The sequence below is a fragment of the Artemia sp. Qi Xiang Cuo genome, chromosome 3 (genome assembly GCF_049724085.1).
Source record: "Artemia sp. Qi Xiang Cuo chromosome 3, ASM4972408v1, whole genome shotgun sequence".
Classification (NCBI taxonomy): domain Eukaryota; kingdom Metazoa; phylum Arthropoda; class Branchiopoda; order Anostraca; family Artemiidae; genus Artemia; species Artemia sp. Qi Xiang Cuo.
This window is the reverse complement of record NC_142796.1, coordinates 9,865,330-9,886,024: the sequence shown is the minus strand read 5'-3', so window position 1 is coordinate 9,886,024 and position 20,695 is coordinate 9,865,330. Positions and strand designations below refer to the sequence as shown.

Sequence of the window (20,695 nt, the reverse complement as noted above, 5' to 3'; positions counted from 1 at the left end):
GATATACTAACTAATAATATATGCAAAAAATGACGCACGCATCAGAAGATTTCTTCTAGCGACCAGAGCCTCCAGGGTGAAGAATCGCTAGTATCACAAACAAAAATTCGACCTTGGTCAGACCATACACACTTGTTCCCAAATTTATCTCGAACCGCATTTAAAATATCACACTTCTTGCGCGTAAGGTTTTCGCACAAAAAGATCCCGTTTTTGTAAGTTTAGGCTTAGCTTTGAAGATAGACTTTTGCAATCTCTTTGTTACGGAGCTTCACCATAACTGGCGCTACTCTGTCAGGTCTGCTTGCCGGGTTGTTATTCAGGCGCAGTCTATGTACATTAATTAAATAAAAAAAAACAAGTTTTTTAAACTGAAAGTAAGGAGCGACATCAAAACTTAAAACGAACAGAAATTATTCCGTATATGAAAGGGGCTGTCCCCTCCTCAACGCCTCGCTCTTTACGCTAAAGTTTTTTATTTTAAAAAATAAAGTTGTGAGACAGAGTCAAACTTTAGCGTAAAGAGCGAGGCATTGAGGAGGCGACAGCCCCTTTTATATATGGAATAATTTCTGTTCGCTTGAAGTTTTAATGTCGCTCCTTACTTTCAGTTTAAAAAACTTGTTTTTTTTATTTAATTTCTGATCGTTTTTTAGTTAATACAGCTTTTATTTTGGCTCACCGTCATTGAATAAGTAAAAAAAATTTGCATAACAATTTTACTTTTCATTTGTTAAATGGCTGTCTCTAAATTTCGTTCTGACGTAATTTACAAATTAACTTACGTTACGAACTTCTATATTCGTATATTTTTCTTCTGGCAAAAAATACAAAGTTGCAGATTTTTGCGGATATGAGCTTGAAACCTATGTTATAGGGTTTTCTGATACGCTGAATCTGACGGTGTGATTTTCATTAATTTGTTTTCACTTGTAGGGGATGTTTCCCCCCTCTTTAAAAAAATCAGGTAAATTTTCTGAGGCTCGTAGCCTTTGATAAGGAATACTAAACTTAATAAAATTTATATATTTAGAATCAGCATTATAAGCCCATTCTTATGATACATTTATTGACATCAAAACTCCGTTTTTATAAGTTTCGATTACTATTGAGCCGTATCGCTTGTTTTTTTTATTCTTTTTTTTATTACATATATGTTTTTACGTATATGAGGAGGTTCTCTCCTTAGTCAATACCACGCTCTTTACCTTAAAAGTTAAAAAAAAATTAATTCACAAAGGCCGTTTAGTTGGAATAGATAGCTCTTTTGAAAGCACTAAAAAAAACTGTAGCGTAAAGAGCGAGGTATTGACTTGGGGGAGAACCCCCTCATATATGTAATAATTTCTGTTCGTTTAAGTTCTAATGCTGCTTCTTACTTTCAGTTGAAAAAGCTTGTTTTTTTAATTTAATTTCTGTTCGTTTTTTAAATAATGCTTGGAAATCCGGCGCCCCCTTCATAGAAATGTCCCCTACCCCAAATAAACATCCTCCACAGAAAGATTCTCCCGAGTAACCCCCTCCTCCATCCCCCCCACCAGAAAAAAATCCTCCCTGAAAATGTCTGTATACTTCCCAATAACCAATACAATATGTAAGCAATGGGCAAAGTTCATAACTTGCAGCCCTTCCCCTGGGAACTGTGGGGGATTAAGTCATCCTAAAAGACATATTTATTTGATTTTCGACTATGCTGAACAAAATGGCTATCTCAAAATTTTAATTGGGTGACTTTGATAAAAAATGAGCGTGGGAGGGGGCCTAGTTGCCCTTCAGTTTTTGGTCACTTAAAAAGGGCACTAGGACTTTTAATTTCCGTTCCAATGAGCCCTCTTACCATATTCTAGGACCACTGGGTCAATACGATTACCCCTGGGGAAACGAAAAAAAAAACAAATAAACACGCATCCGTGATCTTTCTTCTGGCAAAAAAATGGAAAATTCCACATTTTTGTAGATAGGAGCTTGAAACCTCTACAATAGGGTTCTTTGATACGCTGAATATGATGGTGTAATTTTCATTAAGGTTCTATAACTTGTTGGGGGTCTTTCCCACTTTTTTCGAAAATCAGCCAAATTTTCTCAGGCGCGTAACTTTTGATGGGTATGATTAAACTTGATGAAACTTATATATTTGAAATCAGAATTAAAATTCGATTCTTTCGATGTATCTATTAGTATAAAAATTCCGTTTTTTAGAGTTTCGGTTACCATTGGGCCGGGTCGCTCCTTACTTACAGTTCGTTACCACGAACTGTTTTATAATATCGGAGTCGGCAATATTTACAAGCCCGTTTTTTCGCGGATCACACTCCGCATGGTACTGTTTATGTCGACCGTAGCGGGCTGCTTCACACCATGAAATAGAAGCGAGTCCAGTTTCCCCTCTTGTTTGAAATCATCCAGTTTATTTTCTAAACCACGAACTTTTTCTTCAAGTAAATCAATCTAATGCTTGATTCCTTTGAGGAATTTTTCCAGAAGCAAAAATTTGGGGGAGTATTCCACAGTGATTGCATCACGGATTTCAGAGACAACAATTTCCGTCGGAAAGATACCAACCCCTCCTTCATTTGATTTTTCCTGTACCTTGCGCAGAATATCCTTCCCAATGTTTTCTTTCATTTGAGCGATTTCCTGCTCAGACGCTACCAATTAAGCTTGAAGTCCACTCACATCAGCAGAAGCGCTGCTGGCAGATCCGTCATTATTTGTGCCACTTTGATTTTTAGCTTTTTTCAATACATCAAGATAAATTTCCAGAAAGGAACGAAGTTCTTCGAACGCTTTTTTTACTCCTTTCGTTATTTTCTTGGATGCATCCTCTTTGTTACTCTCGTAATCGACGATTTGGCACTCTATGATGAGTTGCTGATCTTGTGGCCCATAACAGAATACTTGATACTTCGTTGAGCCCGTTGCAGTCTTCGCCGTCTCAATAATCCTGATTGGCCAGATGGGATACCCCACAAATCGAGCTAAAACTATGTCACCTGCCTTAAACTCGTTAGATGGAGGAGCCATTACGAAAATGAATAAAGTCACTAAACAAAGACTTACACGCAAGGGGGGCTTTTTAATTCCCCCCACTTTCCGATTACCGCCTCCTAAATATCCAAATTAAAGCTCTGAATCGTGACCACAAGTATTCTCAGAATTGAATCAGCAGTACATCTTTACTGGCTGAGTGTCGAGACACGAATGAATCTAGAAGTTATAGAGTCCATTGCGGAGTTCCACAAGAAGCGGTGCTTGGGCCCCTACTTTACCCAATTTATGTAAATACCATGATATTTTATATTCTTGGGACACTAACCACATTCATTGCTGATCACACTGTGTTTACAGTAACATCATCTTGTGAAAATCTTTTGATTGAAATGCAAATGAGGCCCTAAATGAACTGACAAGTATTACAAGATGTAGCTGTCTATCTGTTAATATTTTTAAGACGAATTTCATGACTTTTTTTAGAATTGGTACTCCCATTATTTTAACTAATAAACTATGTCTGAATGGTTTAAAATAAATTTTTAGTGTAAAATATTTAGGTTTTATCTTGATTGTAATTTGGGCTGGAAATTACAATGTAATGCAATAACAGCGACAGCGGCAGAAGGATTGGATCTTATACCTCGTAAGAAGACCAAGGAACGAGCTCCCACCAAAAATTCTAACGATCTTCTACTATTCTTTTATCAGTCCGTATCTATCTTATAATTTGTTGCTGTGGACGAGTTCTTTTGTGTCAAGTTTTAAAAGAGTCCAAATTTTACAAAATAAAGTTGTTCGTGTCTTAGGAGATTTTTTGAGATTTGAAAATAGTACTTTCGAGTTGCTTCACTCAAATAAAGTTTCTAAATTCTTATAAGTTGAGAGATTATCAACTAGCTATTTTTGTTTATGAATGTTTGAATCGTTATTTACCGGAGTGCTTTTGGAAAATTTTTAAGTCTAACTCATTTTATCATTGTTATGAAACTAGGCATTCTTCAGAGATAGTGTCTGAGGCTCGGAGTGCTCAACGCGGATCTTTATATCCGCGTTTTGCAGGACCACAGATGTAGAATTCACTTTCTGAGGCTATAAAGGTGAAATATAATGTTAGCAAGCTCAAGAGTAGGTTGAAACATTACTTTCTGGAAAGTTGCTAATGGTTTAAGGTGATTTAAGTATGTCTCGCTAGTAATTTGTTTCCATGTCGATTATGTTTTATCGACGATATTGTTTAATAGTGTGTGCTTATTGTTAAAAGTTGTTATATTTTCAATACTTGTTTTTTTTCGTGATTTTGATTTATAAGTGATGTGTGAATATATTTTAGTAGATTATAAGGATGGAAAAAAAACTTAATAAATAACCCAATTGGTTTCCCCGATGAATGTTTAAAGATTATGTAAGCGTTATTTTGGTTAATAAATTATATCTCCCTCTCTCTCTATCTTGTTTATACTTGTTTAAAGTGTTTTTGCTAGATACATTTATTTATTTATTTTATTTTTCACCCATCAATAAAAACAAAAGCGACGGAGTATACAAAGAAAAAAAAAAGCAAACCTCTGTAAAAACAGAACTGAGGTACAAATTTCTACACACTGCTATTTACACAAGCTTCAAGAAAACTATATACGGTAAAACAATAGAACAGAACACAATAAAACAGAAAAAAATATTACGGTAAATACATTTACTATTGTAGCAAAATAAAAATAAAAAACAGAAAACAACAAAGCAATAAAACAGCAAACAATATTACGGTAAATACATTTACTATTGTAGCAAATTCTTCTTCCATGAATGGTTATTGATTTTATTATTAAAACATGTTATTTGTTTTTCAATTGCTGATATAGGGTCTGCTAGTTTATACTTGTCTATGAGGTGCGTGTTACGTGTCCATGGAAGGAGTCTGTATAGGTGTTTTACATATTTGATAAAAGTTGACCTAATGTTTGGCCTAAAAGCTAGAGAAAATATTCGCCAATATGGACTAAGGTAAAGGAAATGAGGAAGAACAAGTGCATTATACAGTCGCGCAAGGATCGAACAGTTAAGGCTGAACTTTTTAGCAACGAGTCGGCTATAAGCAAAGCATACTCATCTTTCAAAATGCTGTGTGAGCAGGGTTCTTGTGCGTTTTAGTGTCCGACCTATGGACCAATGGAGCCCAAGATAAGTTATGTGTTCAGCTGGTGTTATTATTGCTGTGCTTCCAAGTTGAATCGACTGGGACATGCGTCCCTCTGGCCAATTGAATAGTAGGACTTCTGATTTAGAAGGGATGAATTCCAGACTAATCTGTGCATGCTGAGCTTGAAACGTACTATAAAGTTCCTGAATCCCACTCAGTTGTCGAGCAAGGTTCAATATATCATCCGCAAAACAAATCATAGAGAGATCAATGCCGCTCAGGACAAACCTAGTGATATAATTTTCTTGCGCTGAAATGACACCGTTATTAAACGTAGGTGCTCATTTAGGAGCACCTTGTCGGGCACCTTTTAGTACTGGAATTATAACTTTACTCTTTTTCCCCCCTCACTAAATTTAAGCTCCACCTCAAGATGTTCATACGTGTCTTTTAGTGGTAATACCAAGTCGGGCTGAACACCGCGTTTTGCCATATCGCGGGTAATCTGCTCGTATATTAGTGAATCAAATGTTATTCTTATATTATACATACTAAGCGTAATCGCTTCGCCAGAATTATCCGCATCGACTAGAACAGAAACAACTACACTTAGTGCATACCCGCACCCCAGCCCATGCTGAAATCCAAATTGTTATGGCGGTGTATAAAACTTTATATTAATTTCATTTATAATCAAGAGTTCAAAAACCTTGCAAAAAGTTGTAGAAACAGTGATTGGTCTGAATGATGTTCATTCACCCGGTGGTTTAACTTTTTTTGGCACGGAGATAAGACTGTCAGTACAAAATGTACTCGGAACCAACCACTGTGCAAAAATCATTTGGTAAAGCAATGTGAGGTGGTGAATGAGTATTGGTGAAGGATTTTGTAGGTGCAGTGTAGACAATCTGTCTACACTTTTCGATTTTTTCTTTTTAAGGTGCTGGAGAGCATCTCTAACGTGACTAGCTGATACAATAAAATTCGTGCGTCTCATATTATACTGAGAAGTGAATTATCCAAATCCTGCTTTTGTTTTCCACTTTTTGCGGGGCAGGGCGATGAAAACTCATAATCAGGGAAAATACCTGACTTAAATACCTGACTTTGGCATTTATTAGTATTAGCAACTTACTAGAAACAATAGCATAAACAGCATGGAAAACTTTCACAGTCATGATATCCGATCCTGCTGCACTGTTTTTATATTTTTAACCATTTCACACAACTCGCTTAATTTAACTAGCTTTAAATAAGCAGACAATTCACTCTTATCAGGCAGAAATTGGAAAAAATCGCCATCTTCAGCGAGGACTGGATACTGGATCCTACATTTATGCCCACATTAGAGAAACACAAACTGAATTGCAATTCACACCATCCGGAAGCTCCAAGGTAAGCCGTCTAGGGTTCGTTACAGATTTGTTAAGTTCCCAAGTCTATTTTGGATTTCCCTCTGCTTCTTGATACTTCAAAGCAAAATAATCCGCTTTAGCTTTCCGAAGCACGTCCATAGTTGTTGTGCCTTTATTTTGGATCAAATCCTAATAGAAATGGTTCGGCCTTCTCATACTTAAAAGTAGACTCTTATTAATCCATGGTTTCTTTGCTAATTGATATCTGTAAACTTTTTTAGGTGTAACGCACTTCTAAGGTAAGCCTGTTAATATCCCGTATCATTTATTAAATTTCCGGTGTATGTCATATTGCTCTTGCAGTAAATTTAATTCAGTCTGATCAACTTCCAATTTAAAAAGGGCAACAACCTCAGAATCCCTAATAGGCCTAATGACGTTACAACGTTGTCCCTTATTTGACTGTAGGAATTGTGGCACTGTTATCATTACTCCAAAATTATCTGAAACACTGTAATTTAACCCGGGCATGATTTACAACCGGTAAAAAAATGAACTGAAACCGACTGAGGAGGATCACAATAGTACTGGAATTTTTTCTAGCCCCAATGACGGTTAGTATATTAGTTGTGATAATAGTTGGGTAGAAATATATTAGGAAAAAAATATTTTGGGGAAATTCGTAAGCTGGGGAAGTTCCAGAGAATAGGACTGAATCATAAACGTTTTTTTTTTTTGTAGGTTTATATTGAATTGTATTTAATTATTTTTTCCTAGATGCTAAGTGCTAGATAAACATTCCATTGTTGGCGTCTTTTTTATTTGGCACAGTCCTTATATGCGTTTTTACCAATAAGCTACTATTATTATTGTTACTTACTTACTCTGATTCGAATACTCCTTTGCAAAAGTGACTTGTCCAATTAGAATAGAACACGCAAAATAGAATTTACAAGCAAGTTCCAGGTCCTAATAAAATTGATGAAAGATGTAATCACTCATTTTGCCAGTTTTAAAATTTGTGCTAATTTTAACGTGAAAACCGTTGTGCATTTAAATAAAGGCTTTCAGCTTTGATGAGACATGAACTTACTGCTAATACTCTATCACAAAATTCAGACATCACAAACTCTAATAACCTATTTCGGGGGAAGAGACTCAGGTTTTGCCAGTTTCTAAGGAATAATTTTCATCTATTTTCTTATATATTTTTTTCTACCTCTCTCGTCCGGCTAATTCTTAAAATAAAGTTTTATGGTAAGTTCAGACTGACCATATTTACTTTTTAATGCATTCGGAGATAGTAGCGTGTTTTGAAAAAGGTTAAAGAGTAAGAAATCAATCTAGGTGACCATTCGGTGTTTTAACATTCATCCAAGCCTCTCTTCTATTGTTTGCTGTTCTATCCTATGCCTAATGACATTTGGAGTTCAAATCACCAGCTCTAGCAAGAAATAAACAATAACATTATAATTACAAATGATTTTAAAAATAAAAATAAACAGTAAAATGATATACAAGTAAGAAATAAACGCATGGAGTAAGAGAGCCTCTAAATCTAAACTATTATTAGCTGTTTCAATAGGCCAATCCTTTAATTTTTCTGAATCTGAACTTACCGTTCTATTTTCTAAATTTACCATTTCTGTTTGCTAGTATTACGCTAATTTATATGATGTGCATTTTGAATATATATTAAAAAAAAAAAACAAAAAAAAACAAAGTGTAAGCAAATTAAAAATAATAATGTGATTACTAAATTATTTGAAGTCTTACGCTGAAAAATGTGCAAATATATGAAGGGCAAATTTGTTTCTCAACTTTGAAATTCAAATATAAAAAATGTACTTTTCAAAATCTTTGGGGAGGGGCAATAATATTTAGGAAGCAATTGCTCTCCTCCATCTCAATCAGTGTTCCTGTGCTTGTAAAGGACTTTTTTGTAGAAGTTTTCACTAACTTGGCACAAAGATATACGTCTTGGTAAGCGTACGATGTGTTGGGATGTATCCAGCTCTGAAAATCAAGCTCCAGTTTTTTTTATTATGGGGCTGCCATGGTAGCGGTGGCAATCAACTGTGGCGATATGATATGGTAAGTTTTTTTAAACTTAATACAAATGAAATATAATTTATATTCCAAACCTGCCTTTATAGAGACATAATTCCAAAAATCGTTTCTCAAATATTTCTGGTGGTTTTCTACTTTTTCCTCTAAATTTCCTAAAAAAACTACTTTTTTACTTTGGTGTGAGACCTTCCTAATTATTCTTAAAAATCAGGTATATTCTTGATCGGAATTCTATTTTTGACGGATTTATATTGTATTTTCTAACTATACCTTTGAAATGGTCATAGGAATTTCGCGTTGGTACATGTCTGTTGTTTTTCACAGCAACGACGCACAATGATGAATATGGGATTCAAATGTGAAATAAAGCGAGTGATATAACATTTAAGACATTACGTTATCTGATGCCAAAAAATGGCGTAAAGAGAAATGATAGAAACGATTGTATTTTGGTAAAAAGATCAACTTTGGTGATTTATAGTGTCTTATTAGACTGTATAATGCGCTTAATTAGACTGTTCTCTCAGCTATATATCTTCAGTTGAGAAAGTATTTTCTACCAAATGGTAAGATACATCTGTTAACATGTGGATTAGCTTAAAAATGAATAACCAACTATAGTAGTTTTTCTTTTCCTGTTCCTCATTTAATTTATTAGTTCATATTTATGAACTAATAATAAAAAAAAATATCACTAAAACAATTAAGCCTGGACACGAGACGATAAAATTTTGAACTTTGGCTTCAGGCTATGTATTTGTTTTTCACTTTTTGTTCGAAAGGAAAAAAAAGTGGCAAAACAAACGGATATTTGTGGAGACCACAGAACCCGAAAGGAACAAATTTTAAAAGCCTTCTTTTTACCACCAGGGCCAAAGTTTAATTACACGCCAGGCTGTTGATTAAAAGGCTTTTTTCCCTGTTCTTTGCTTTTCCCGGCTTTGGTGAATATTTGCAATATACTCTATTTGACCCCAAAAATCTAGCCACAGGGCCTTCAGTTTTACTTCATTTGTATTTCCATTGCTTTAAATTTGAGTGGTTTATATGTATATTAACTTTTTATTCAAGGTTGAGAGACTGGAATTTGGTACAAAGGTCTCCATTATTATTATTTCTATTTGTATATTTGGTTTTTTCTTTTTCTTTTTTTTTGGTAAATGGTATTTCCAAACTTAACTCTCCTAGTTCAAGGTTCAACTAACTCTCCTAGTTCAAGAACTAAGGCACTTGTGACCAAAGTTCATGGTAAGGATGTGATGTCGTGATTCCAATATCGTAAGTTCAGGTTTAGCTAAACGTTCATCATATGTAGTATAAGATGTCCCCAGTATAATTTTTATTGCTCTTTTTTGAATTCTTTCTATTTTGAAACATTGGTCTTTGGTCAACCCAGGGTGCTAGACAGGGCATGCATATTCAAGACAGGGTCTTATATAAGAACAATAAATTATTTCAAGGTTCTGGACCAAGCCAGCGGAGTTGCTGACTTCTGATTTGGTTCATGATAGCGCATGTGTAGTGGAAGAGTTGACAAGGCTAGAAACCTCATTCCTGAAACTAATTGTTTAGGAGCTATCCCAACGCTTGATCTCGAATCACTATATATTCTTTTGAATGCATGTTATACTTCTTTTCAGCTTCATCGTAGCCTCCCTGAGCCCCTTAGTACTAACCTCCAATCAAACTAATTTTTATCTTCATGAAATGAATCTTATTCATAATGAATCTTATTCAAATTCTTTTCAACCACCCCGTAAGGTCATACTTCGACTCTGTAACGAAAAGTCATATTGTATGTAATGTGATTCCTGAGTCAGCTTGAAGGTGTCACTCGAACACAGATTGTAAAAAATAAAACAAAGATATTGGCTTCTCTTTAAACGTGTTTTTTTGTGAAGGATTGACCAGAATCTATTTAATCTTTTTTTGTATTTAATACATCCTCTTTGTCACCCTTTTTTCATTTCTCTTTTTTTATCTTTGAATTATTATTTAAATGACTTGAATGTCTTCCTCCTCCTTTAACCATGGAGCTTTTGTGGGAGTTACTACCGGATATTTACTGTATGTGTAATTCATTGTGAAACAATCTTGTTTTATTGTGACACTCAGAATACCTCACTCAGGTATAAAGTCGGCAATGTTGACCCATAGCAGACGGGGTCTAGGGCTACTTTTTCGAATGGGAAAAACGATAGTTTTAAAGTTCAATAGTTACTTAGTCCTGTTGTCAAAGATCGGTTTAACTGATTATGCATAATTATTTCAAAAAAAAAAAATTGACTTTTTTTACTTCTTACGTAATAAGTTCAGCTATTTGCTTCTGGAAATGTCCTTAACCAATAAGCTGAAATTCTCAGCTTTATATTCCTGCAGGATGCAGGTCCAGGATGAATTTTATGGAAAATCTTACTAGCTTTGGAATGCCGTGTGATCCTGTTGTCTCGGAAACACAAAAGGGGTTTGGTACCTGCCCCTCTGATGTCTTCAATATTATTCAATTTCTGGCATTTCTTATTCAAATTATCAAATAATGTTTCTTGTTATTATTCCACCCATTGAAAAAATTACTTCCCTCGAATAATTATGTGGAAGTACCTGAGCTGGCTATTAAGACTGAAAGACAATTATTATTTGCCTATGTTTTGTACATATTCGCTCGTTTACTTTTTTTTATGTTTGTCATGACTGGTTAAATTTGAAATTCATGTTTTCTAATTTACTTTAACTAGTTTTACCTTTTTTTGAATTGTTTAAATCTGTTCTCTTGATGTTTGTTTTTTCCTGTTTGTTGCCTTTTCCCCGAAATTTGAATTCGACCTTTCCGGGGCTTGTGACAGAAAAACATCTTATCTTCTAAGCTCAGATTATTTATTTTTTCCCTTTTGTTTGCAAGGATTGAAAATTGACAGTTACATCAAAAGATACAATCGGACGAAAAAGTCAGTTGTGTGCAATTTTTTTTATTTTCGTCTTTTTCTTAAAACAAAAAGATTCCTTTTGGTTTTATATGGTTATGGGATTATCATATCGGTATTTAAAACATAAAAGTCTACAGCTTTACTAGAAAGATTCCTCCAAAGAAATACCCGTAGACATATGCAAGAAACTTTTATGAAAAAGTGGCTTGACTACGTACCCAAAAATTAATTTTGGAAGGGAGAGCGCAAATTCGTAATGAAAAGGCAATTAAAGGAAATTATAAAAAAAAATTGTAAAATTATGAGATTGGGGGGGGGGGCTGAGATCTACTATTTGATCCCTATTGTATTATTTTCACACGAAATGTTTAGAAATCTTTTTTATTTAGTTTGTTTGTTAATACATTTTAACTAAGTCTACAATATACTTTTGAGTAGGGGAGCCACCTGAGATGATATGAACTTGGGTGATGCAAGAGTAAGAGAAATGTGATGTCTGTTGTTTTGAGGAGTGTTATACCTATGAATGTGGGTTCCGGCGAACGGGAGCTGTCGGGCCCATTAACAACAAATGCTTTTTCATCTTGACTGGTTGGAGAGCAAAATAATAAAAAGAATCGACTGGTGGGAGAGCATAATTCTGGGGTCTATGCTTTCACTTTCCAGAATTTATCCTAAAGTTCAGCATATTTAGACCTCGACAGGATTAATGTCTGGACTTTTGAAAATCCGTTATTGGTCAACATTTCCGAACTTTTCGGATTTGGGCTTAACTTATTGCTGACTTATATACCGATTCGGTAATTAGGTGCAAATAATTAAAGTAGAAAATCAAAAATATTGGTTGACTTTCTTTGTCCCTGATCTGAACCTCTTGTCCTGATATTTTGTGATGTTGAAGCTTCTGAAGACTTCTAAAATCTGAGGCTCCAAAATGCAATCTGTTAAGTCTCCAAGTAAATTTACATTTGGCCAATTTGTTGGTTGAAAAACCAACTAGTGTGCAAATAAGTGAAGAACAAATAAAATTCACAGTGTTTCTGTAACCATATATTTATATATTTTTGTTTGTCTGAAGTCACATTTCTTGTAAGGTGAAGATAATAACATTTTTATCCGTAATTTGTTTGAATCTAGGTACTTAAGACGATGTTGAATTCAAACGTATTGGCGATATAAGCTTAAAAAATATTTACCGAACGGTAAATGTTTAAGAGGTACTTGTGAGTGCCGGTTATGACTTCCTCAGAGGTGTTCCCTGGGCTTTTCTTTTGGTTGTCTGGGTACTCTGTTTGTGAATATCCTTTGCCTAGAATGAAAGTTAGTCTTGGTATGATTTTTGACTTTTGGAGTATAATTTTTGGGTTTGAGCTTTTGATGAAAAGCAAGTGGAAGTATTATTAGGAATATTTTCCGATCTTATGCGGTGTATTTGAGTCGTCTGTAGTGGTGAGATCAGCTAAGTTTTACACATAGAACGAGTGCTAACGAGAGAAGAATTGGCAAGACGTTTTGGTTTTGATTTTCTTTCAGTAACTTCTGAAATGCTTCATAGTGATTAGTTGCTGACCAGCATTCTTTCGATGAAGAGCTAGATGACCAACAAGTATTGGGATACGAAAACACTGAATACCCCGAATAGTTTTACAGAACAGCAAAAGAAAAAGGCGGTATAGGCGTGAGAAAGTTTTGATGCAATTATGATAAAGGTCCTTAAATCCTCAAAGGTTTTCATGGAAGATGACCAAAGCAGAAGTTTTATATGATGCAATGGAGGGAAAGTGTCGTATGTCCTTCCCCAACACTGCGGTGATGTTCAAGTGTTTTCCCAAAATAATAAATTGACTGTCTTGTTAGTCTGGGATAAATCATAGATTAACCGTGTATTTTTTTTAGGATAAAATGTGGCTTGTCCATGGTGGCAACCCTAGATGTCTGGATCACGATCCAGAGAGGCGGGAATTGTTTTAGCAGCATGTGATACATGAAGTGAAACCCAAAAGTGGAACTTTGAACATGTCAACCGAACAGCTCTAGCAAACTGGCACCAATCTGGTGTTGAACTGTAACACAGGGTTGGTGTATATTTGTAAGTGAGGCTGTGTACTTGGCCTGTTGTTGTTTCTTTTTATGGTTAATTGGAAGAATCTAATGGGATTTTGATATGCCTCCTGCTGCCACTGATTCCACGGAGATTCTTAGATTTGTTTCTTTCGGTCATTATATTCTTATTCATTTTAGATTCTTAATACGGGTTTCTACGAGCCTTTTCGTATGCCCCCAAGTCTTGTATGATTTTTTTGTCGCTAGCTATTATTATTATTATTTTTTTTTTCACTGTTTCTTCCTTTTATGAGCTTGTCGTTGTAAGAAGACAAAAATAGTCGCTGGATCAAATATATAGTTTTATATTCATCAAGACCTGTCGAAAGACAAAATCTAGAACTTGATGGACTCTAAATAGAATTATAGGTACATTCTAAATTAATAAATTTGCATATTTGAAATCAGCAAAGAAAATTAAGGATCACTTTTGTCTGATTAAGAATGGGTTTGATTACACCTTATTTGGGTTGTAGATTCATTCCTGGATGTTAAATTCACCCAAATTACAAACTTTACAAGTAAATAATTTCTGAGACAACACTGGCAACGCCTGACAAAACAAAGAAAAAAAATCGCAAAGAAGAGAAAAAGAGGGAGATGACAGCCAGGGAAAAATCGAAGGAAAATATGCAAATATTTCGATCGAGACCTCTGCTTGACCTTCTTCAGTGCAGAATAAAATAAGGATAAAAGTCCAAAGGACAATATAATAGGCCCGACCTTAAAAGAAAACTAGCACTAAAGGAAGAAGACCCTTTCTAGGTAACGTTAAAAAGGTATCTGAAAAAAAAAATACGATACTGAATGGTATTTTAAATTTTCACTTTATGACAAGCTTTTTTAAAGGCTAGTTGCTTACCAGGCATGATATTAACAAAGATAGGTTACGAAATATGATTTGGTGGACGGATATAAAAACAATTGGAATTAATAACTTCATTGTAAATGGGCCTTAGATTAATTTCACCTTTTTTTTTAAGCTAAAAAGTTTGTTTGTATATAATCGATATTAAAAGCATTTCAAAATTTATCTTACAGCGAATAATGCAAAATCACAGATGTATGACGAATAAGACTAAAGACCAAAGTGCCCTGGAGTTCTTCTTAGAGTTCCAAGAACTTTTTCTGGAGTGAATATTTCTTTCCTCTTTCTAGCCACTCCTCTTGTTCCACTTTTCTTGTTCCACTCCACTTTTCTTGTTCTTCATGATGCATTCGAATTGACTCTTGAGCTAGCTTCATCTTATCTTCAATTTGACTCATATGCTCTTGTGCTTGCCTTCCTTTCTGTACACGACCAACCCCACATTCCTTTACAGAGTAAAACATTGGCCCTACTTTGGTAAGCCAGTGAGGAGGTGGGTCCATAAAATGCAGTTCTAATAAGTCATCAACTCCAAGTGATTTGAGCAGTACCACAACGTTAGCCAAATTTGTTCGCTGAATTTCTGGTACAGTTGTTGTCAACAACTCATCCTTTTATTGTCACTCAGTGTAAAGCCTATAACCAGTACCTAGTCCTGTTTCTTCCTGCTCTATTCCAGATCGGTGATTTGAATTGACCTGATTCATAGGATAGATCTGAAGAGCATTTATACTTATCCTTGGGTTGTACACTTTCAGCTTACAATAGCCGCTATTTACAACATCCATCTACATGGCATCTACAGTCAGGGAAGTTTCAGCGATATTTTTTGGCAACTACACAGAGTATAATAGCAAATTTCGATTAATAAGAAAAGTTTTGTAAAAAATCAGGTAAATTATCACGAAAACTCACACTCCAAGTTTTCACCCTATTCTCTATCCGGGTGTTCAAACCCAGGCATGTCATGGAGTCTTCTCCTCGTCTAAACCTCTGACTGACTGTATCGTCACCATCTTCGTCATAGGGGTCCCTCTTCCTCTTCCTAGCCATTTCCTCGTCCTCGGACGTATCTTCAACCTCTTCAAAATGACCGTCAGGAGAATGATGTAGGCCCGCTTTAGAGGTTTGTGGATGATCCTCTAAACTTATGCGTGACGAAGGGCCGGGTCTTGTCCCTTGAATTTCTCTTTTTTCTTGTTTGGTTTTAATGGCATTCTCTTTTTTCTGTCGAGCTTTTACGGTAGACATCACCTTCTGGGGTGGCACTTTGGTGTATTTCTTTGGCAGATGGTAGACCTCAAATAGTTCAAGATAGACAAGTTCCAATTCATGAAAATCCACCAACGAGCAATGGTAACCCTCTCCTTCCGAAGCATCTAAAAGTTCCTCATCCATATGTTCCACCACCACTCTTCGCCATAGATCGTCAACATGTGCAGCAAACATTTGAAACTTGTCAACATCGTTCGCACAGCCAATGGGTTGAGCGTTTGTAGATTTCACAAATTCTCCAAAGTATTCATTAAACTGGCGAGTAAAATTCTCCCAATTATCCGCTTCATATCTTATTCTTTCCTTGCTTGCCATTTTATTAAATCTCTTCTTTTCCTTTTTATCAAGACGTGCCCAGCTTCTTGCAAGTTCCTTTCCAACATCCACAAAATCAAGACCTGGTTGATCAGCCTTCACTTTTGATCTTTCTTCCTTACAAAACCTGAGATAACCAGATTGAGGTCGTTTGGATCTTTCTTGGCTTCGCGTTTCTTTCCTTTCCCACCTCTGCCTTTGGAACCCTCTGCAGGTGCCTCATCTTTCATCTCCAATTGTGCCTTGTCTTTCTCTGCCATCTTGTGAGAGCAATCTTGCTCTCTTTCGTTCATTGTCCTATCACTCATTTTGTTTCAGGATCACTTATACTTTCTGTAAAATTATACAAATGAACGTTCTAAATTTCTCACTATTTTCATCGGCTAATTCTCCGGTATTGATATGTTTTAAAAATTCATCATTAGGCCATTTGGTTTTTAAATCTACCTGAGTTTCATTGCTTTGGGAAAATTCTTTTTCAGTAGAGGCCGCAATTAATGTTTGGGATGGGGACTAGTATTACTTATTTGCTAAAATGCTCTACAGCTATTAAGACACGCAAATCTCCATTTGCACATTCATATGGCATGGGCCCTGCACTATCTATAGAAAATGCATGAAACAAGTGGCGACGGAGGAATATTTTCAGCCAAACATAGGACCCGTTGTATTTCGACGAAGACATGAATCACAATTTTTGACATAATTTTGTACAAGCACCGGCAAGTTTTCAAAAACTGCAAATTCGCGTACTTGCTCTAGCGTTTTTATATACCCTTGATGGGCACCTAACAATAATTTGTTATGCATTAAGGCAATAGTCGTGGAGGTAAGTTCTTTTGGTACCAAAATTTTATACTTATTTAAACGTCTTTTATCTCCAGTACTATCGACTGCATAAACTAGTCCATTATGAATTACCTTTATGAATTAGAAGCCACTTTGGTAATATGTTTGGTTCATTTGCCTCAATTTTTAGCCTGGGAGACTTTATACCAGATTCATTTACATGATTTCCCTGTGAGCACAAGATTGTGCCACCTTTGCGCGCTGGAATGCCACCCTTTTCCGCATCCCTATTAATGCAACCCTTTTTTGCATCCCTTAGAGGGGCCTCCCTCTGGATTACATGACGCCTTGTCATGACTTGCTCGTGACTAATAGGCACGATAGGCCTACCCCTTACGGTTGACCGACTACTACAAATTACAGAATTTGGACCCGAGTCCTGAGACTCTGTTTCCCGAAAATCAAATCGTTTTCCGGGTACAGTTCCAAAATTTCTACGCTGCTTTTATTTCTTTATCGCGCTTTTGAACCTGTTTGAGTTCCTTTTCTCCTAGTCCAATAAAATCAATATATTCACCTGGAAGGCAGTCAAATTTCTGTTCCAATTCATCAAGATTAACTTTTCTGTATTTTTCAACAAATTCAGAAGTAGGGCGGCTCAAATAGTCGCTAGGATTTTTAACTCCAGGAATGTGACGAAACGTAAATTGCTCACTGTCTATTAAAACAGCAATACGGTATAAGTTGCTATTTATGTCTTTAGCTCTCTTTAAATAAGATAGGGCCCTGCAATTTGTATAGCAATGTGTATGAGCGGACCATAGAAAGGTTTTTTGAAAATGTTTAATCCCGGAATAAAGTGCGAATAATTCTCTATTATGATTGTTATATCTAGATGCAGGTCCGCTGAGAATTTTAGAATAGCTTGCAACTATTTGAAAGCGATCTGTGGTTTTGCATTTTACACAAAGTAGCCTCTCATTGGCTGGCAGGTTTTAGTCATGGTGACCCACTACCCTGAGATTAAGAGTCTCATGCTCTACCGACTGAGCTAGCCGGGCACGTTTTGATTAAAAGGAAAAGAAGAGATTTAATAAAATGGCAAGCAAGGAAAGAATAAGATGCGAAGCGGATAATTTGGAGAATTTTACTCGCCAGTTTAATGAATATTTTGGAGAATTTGTGAAATCTACAAACGCTCAACCTATTGGCTGTGCGAACGATGTTGACAAGTTTCAAATGTATGCTGCGTATGTTGACGATCTATGTCGAAGAGCGGTGGTGGAACATATGGATGAGGAACTTTTAGATGCTTCGGAAGGAGAGGGTTACCATTGCTCGTTGGTGGATTTTCATGAATTGGAACTTGTCTATCTTGAACTATTTGAGGTCTACCATCTGCCAAAGTGCCACTCCAGAAGGTGATGTCTACCATAAAAGCTCGACAGAAAAAAGAGAATGCCATTAAAACCAAACAAGAAAAAGAGAAGTTCAAGGGACAAGACCCGGCCCTTCGTCACGCATAAGTTTAGAGGATCATCCACAAACCTCTAAAGCGGGCCTACATCATTCTCCTGACGGTCATTTTGAAGAGGTTGAAGATACGTCTGATGACGAGGAAATGGCTAGGCAGAGGAAGAGGGACCACTATGAGGAAGATGGTGACGATACAGTCAGTCAGAGGTTTAGACGAGGAGAAGACCTCCCTGACATATCTGGGTTTGAACAGCTGGATAGAGAATAGGATGAAAACTTTGAGTGTGAGTTTTTGCGATAATTTACCTGATTTTTTACAAAAGTTTTTCTTATAAATTGAAGTTTGCTATTATACTCTGCTATGCAGAAACAAGTACTTAAAACAACATATACCCAAATATACCCTTGAAGTGGAACATGCACTAAATACCAAAAATTCATATATTATTTAAACACTATCTCACACAGTAAAAAGGGGTTAGTTTCAGCACTTTCCAAGAATTTATTCTGATCACTCGGTAAAAACTTAACCGACAACGAATAGCAAAGAAACAGCAGAAACTAAAGGTTTGACATCCTTTGGCCACTAACAAAGCAGCTAGTTACTATTGCCCTTAAACGCACATTTTCTTTGTTTTGATATTTTGAGCTTTTTGGTGGTATGAAATTAATATTGTGTTTGCTTGAAGTTAGTGTTAAAACTCATGTTTAATTTTTTTGTGCAAGGATAGATTGGGATGGAAGAGGAGCGTTCGCAGTTGTGTTGGCCCCAGGCGGCTTGGCGCTGCAGTGAATTGTTAATAGTAGTAGTAATGCCATTGTCATGCTTCAGACAATTTTCATGCAAGCCAAGTTGTACTCTTGATTTGACGGCGGGGGGGGGGGGGTATGGTAACCTCAGTGCCTAATTTTTTCAGGAAATCTTACCGCTAAAACTTGGCGCTTTTTTCTAAGACTGTTTTTATAAAAGTGTTGTTCAAATTAATTTAGAACTGCCTCCTTATCCACTTAAGAGAAACAGGTTTCAATTCAAAATGGAAACAGACATTGGCTCGTCCATAATTTGACACTGCCCCTTTCTCTCGTAAATGTTATCATGTATGTTCTTAAACGGACGTTCATAATAACGGTGTAAAATTTCTTTTTTTTTCAATCTGTGCAGTTGATTTTGTGTTGTTTTTATAGCGTATTTTGGTAAAGTTAGGGTTAATGGATATTTATATATGAATAATCTTTAAATAAAAATCGTTTTTATATTTTACACTTGTTTTATTAAATCAGATCCTGTGTAATAACGCAGACATAGGAACAAGCAATGAATCTTGCAATTACAACGAATGTTAAATCTCCAATGACAGTGACAATGAAATCTGATCATTTGGATTGGTTAAATGAAAAGTTACCCAGCCAAAAATTATGTAAAATCCGAAATTTCTTTTTAATGAAAAAGCCCACAATGTGCATTTGCGCACTTCTATATCATAGGCAGCGCAATAGCGCTGCCTAAGTAAAGAACGATGTTGCCACAATGTATTATTTTTTTTCCTGGTCAGAGACCAGGGCACTTCGTATCGAAGGAGTTGTCGTCGAAACTTCGAAAAGGGCTCATTCGAGTGGAAATTGGAGTGGCTAGTGCCCTTTTTTATAGTCAAATGTGATTGGAGGGCAACTAGCCCCCCCGCGCCCATCGTTCCCCCAAACACATCCAATCAAAATTTTGAGATAGCCATTGTGTTCAGCGTAGTTGATTTCCAGATAGATTTCCAGATAGGTTTCTGAGGAGGTCACTCCCTCAGAACCCTCAGGGCAAGGGTTTTAAGTTATGCCCTGGGGCATATAAGAACAATGTTGGCGTAATGCATTATTTTTTTCCCCCTTTAGACCAGGGCACTTCGTATTGAAAAAGTTGTCGTAGAAACTTAAAAAAGGGCACATTCAATTTAATGCTGGAAAAGCTTATACCCTTTTCAAAAGCTGAAAGTGATCGAAAGACAACTAAACACCCATTCCAGGCCCATCATTTTATGAAACACATCCAATCAGAATTTTGAGATAGCCATTTTGTTCAGCATAATTGATTTCCAGATAGAAAATATGTTTTTGAGGAGGTCACTCCCCCACAACCCTCAGGGCAAGGGTTTTCAGTTATGCTTTTGGGGCATATAAGAACGTTGTTGGCACAATGTATTATTTTTTTTTCCTTTAGACCAGGACACTTCGTATCCAAAAAGTTGTCGCAGAAACTTCGAAAAGGGCTCACTCAATTGAAAATCGGAGTGGCTTGTGCCCTTTTTAATAGTCGAAAGTGAATGGAAGGCAACTAACACCCCTTCCACACCCACCATTTCCCGAAACACATCCAATCAAAAATTTGAGATAACCATTTTGT

General features: G+C 36.0%; 1 protein-coding gene and 1 long non-coding RNA gene across 2 annotated transcripts in view; both read left to right on the top strand.

The window, feature by feature from the left end:
- Positions 1-20,695, top strand: part of LOC148953742 (uncharacterized) — a 251,121-nt gene that overhangs the window by 214,151 nt on the left and 16,275 nt on the right. The window lies entirely within an intron of this gene.
- Positions 5,966-13,497, top strand: LOC148953743 (N-acetylgalactosaminyltransferase 4-like). The gene is made up of 3 exons (XM_089086799.1): positions 5,966-6,526; positions 8,433-8,580; positions 13,377-13,497. The coding sequence occupies exons 2-3, from the start codon at positions 8,491-8,493 to the stop codon at positions 13,449-13,451; spliced, it is 165 nt and encodes a 54-aa protein (XP_088942925.1). The 5' UTR covers positions 5,966-6,526; positions 8,433-8,490; the 3' UTR covers positions 13,452-13,497.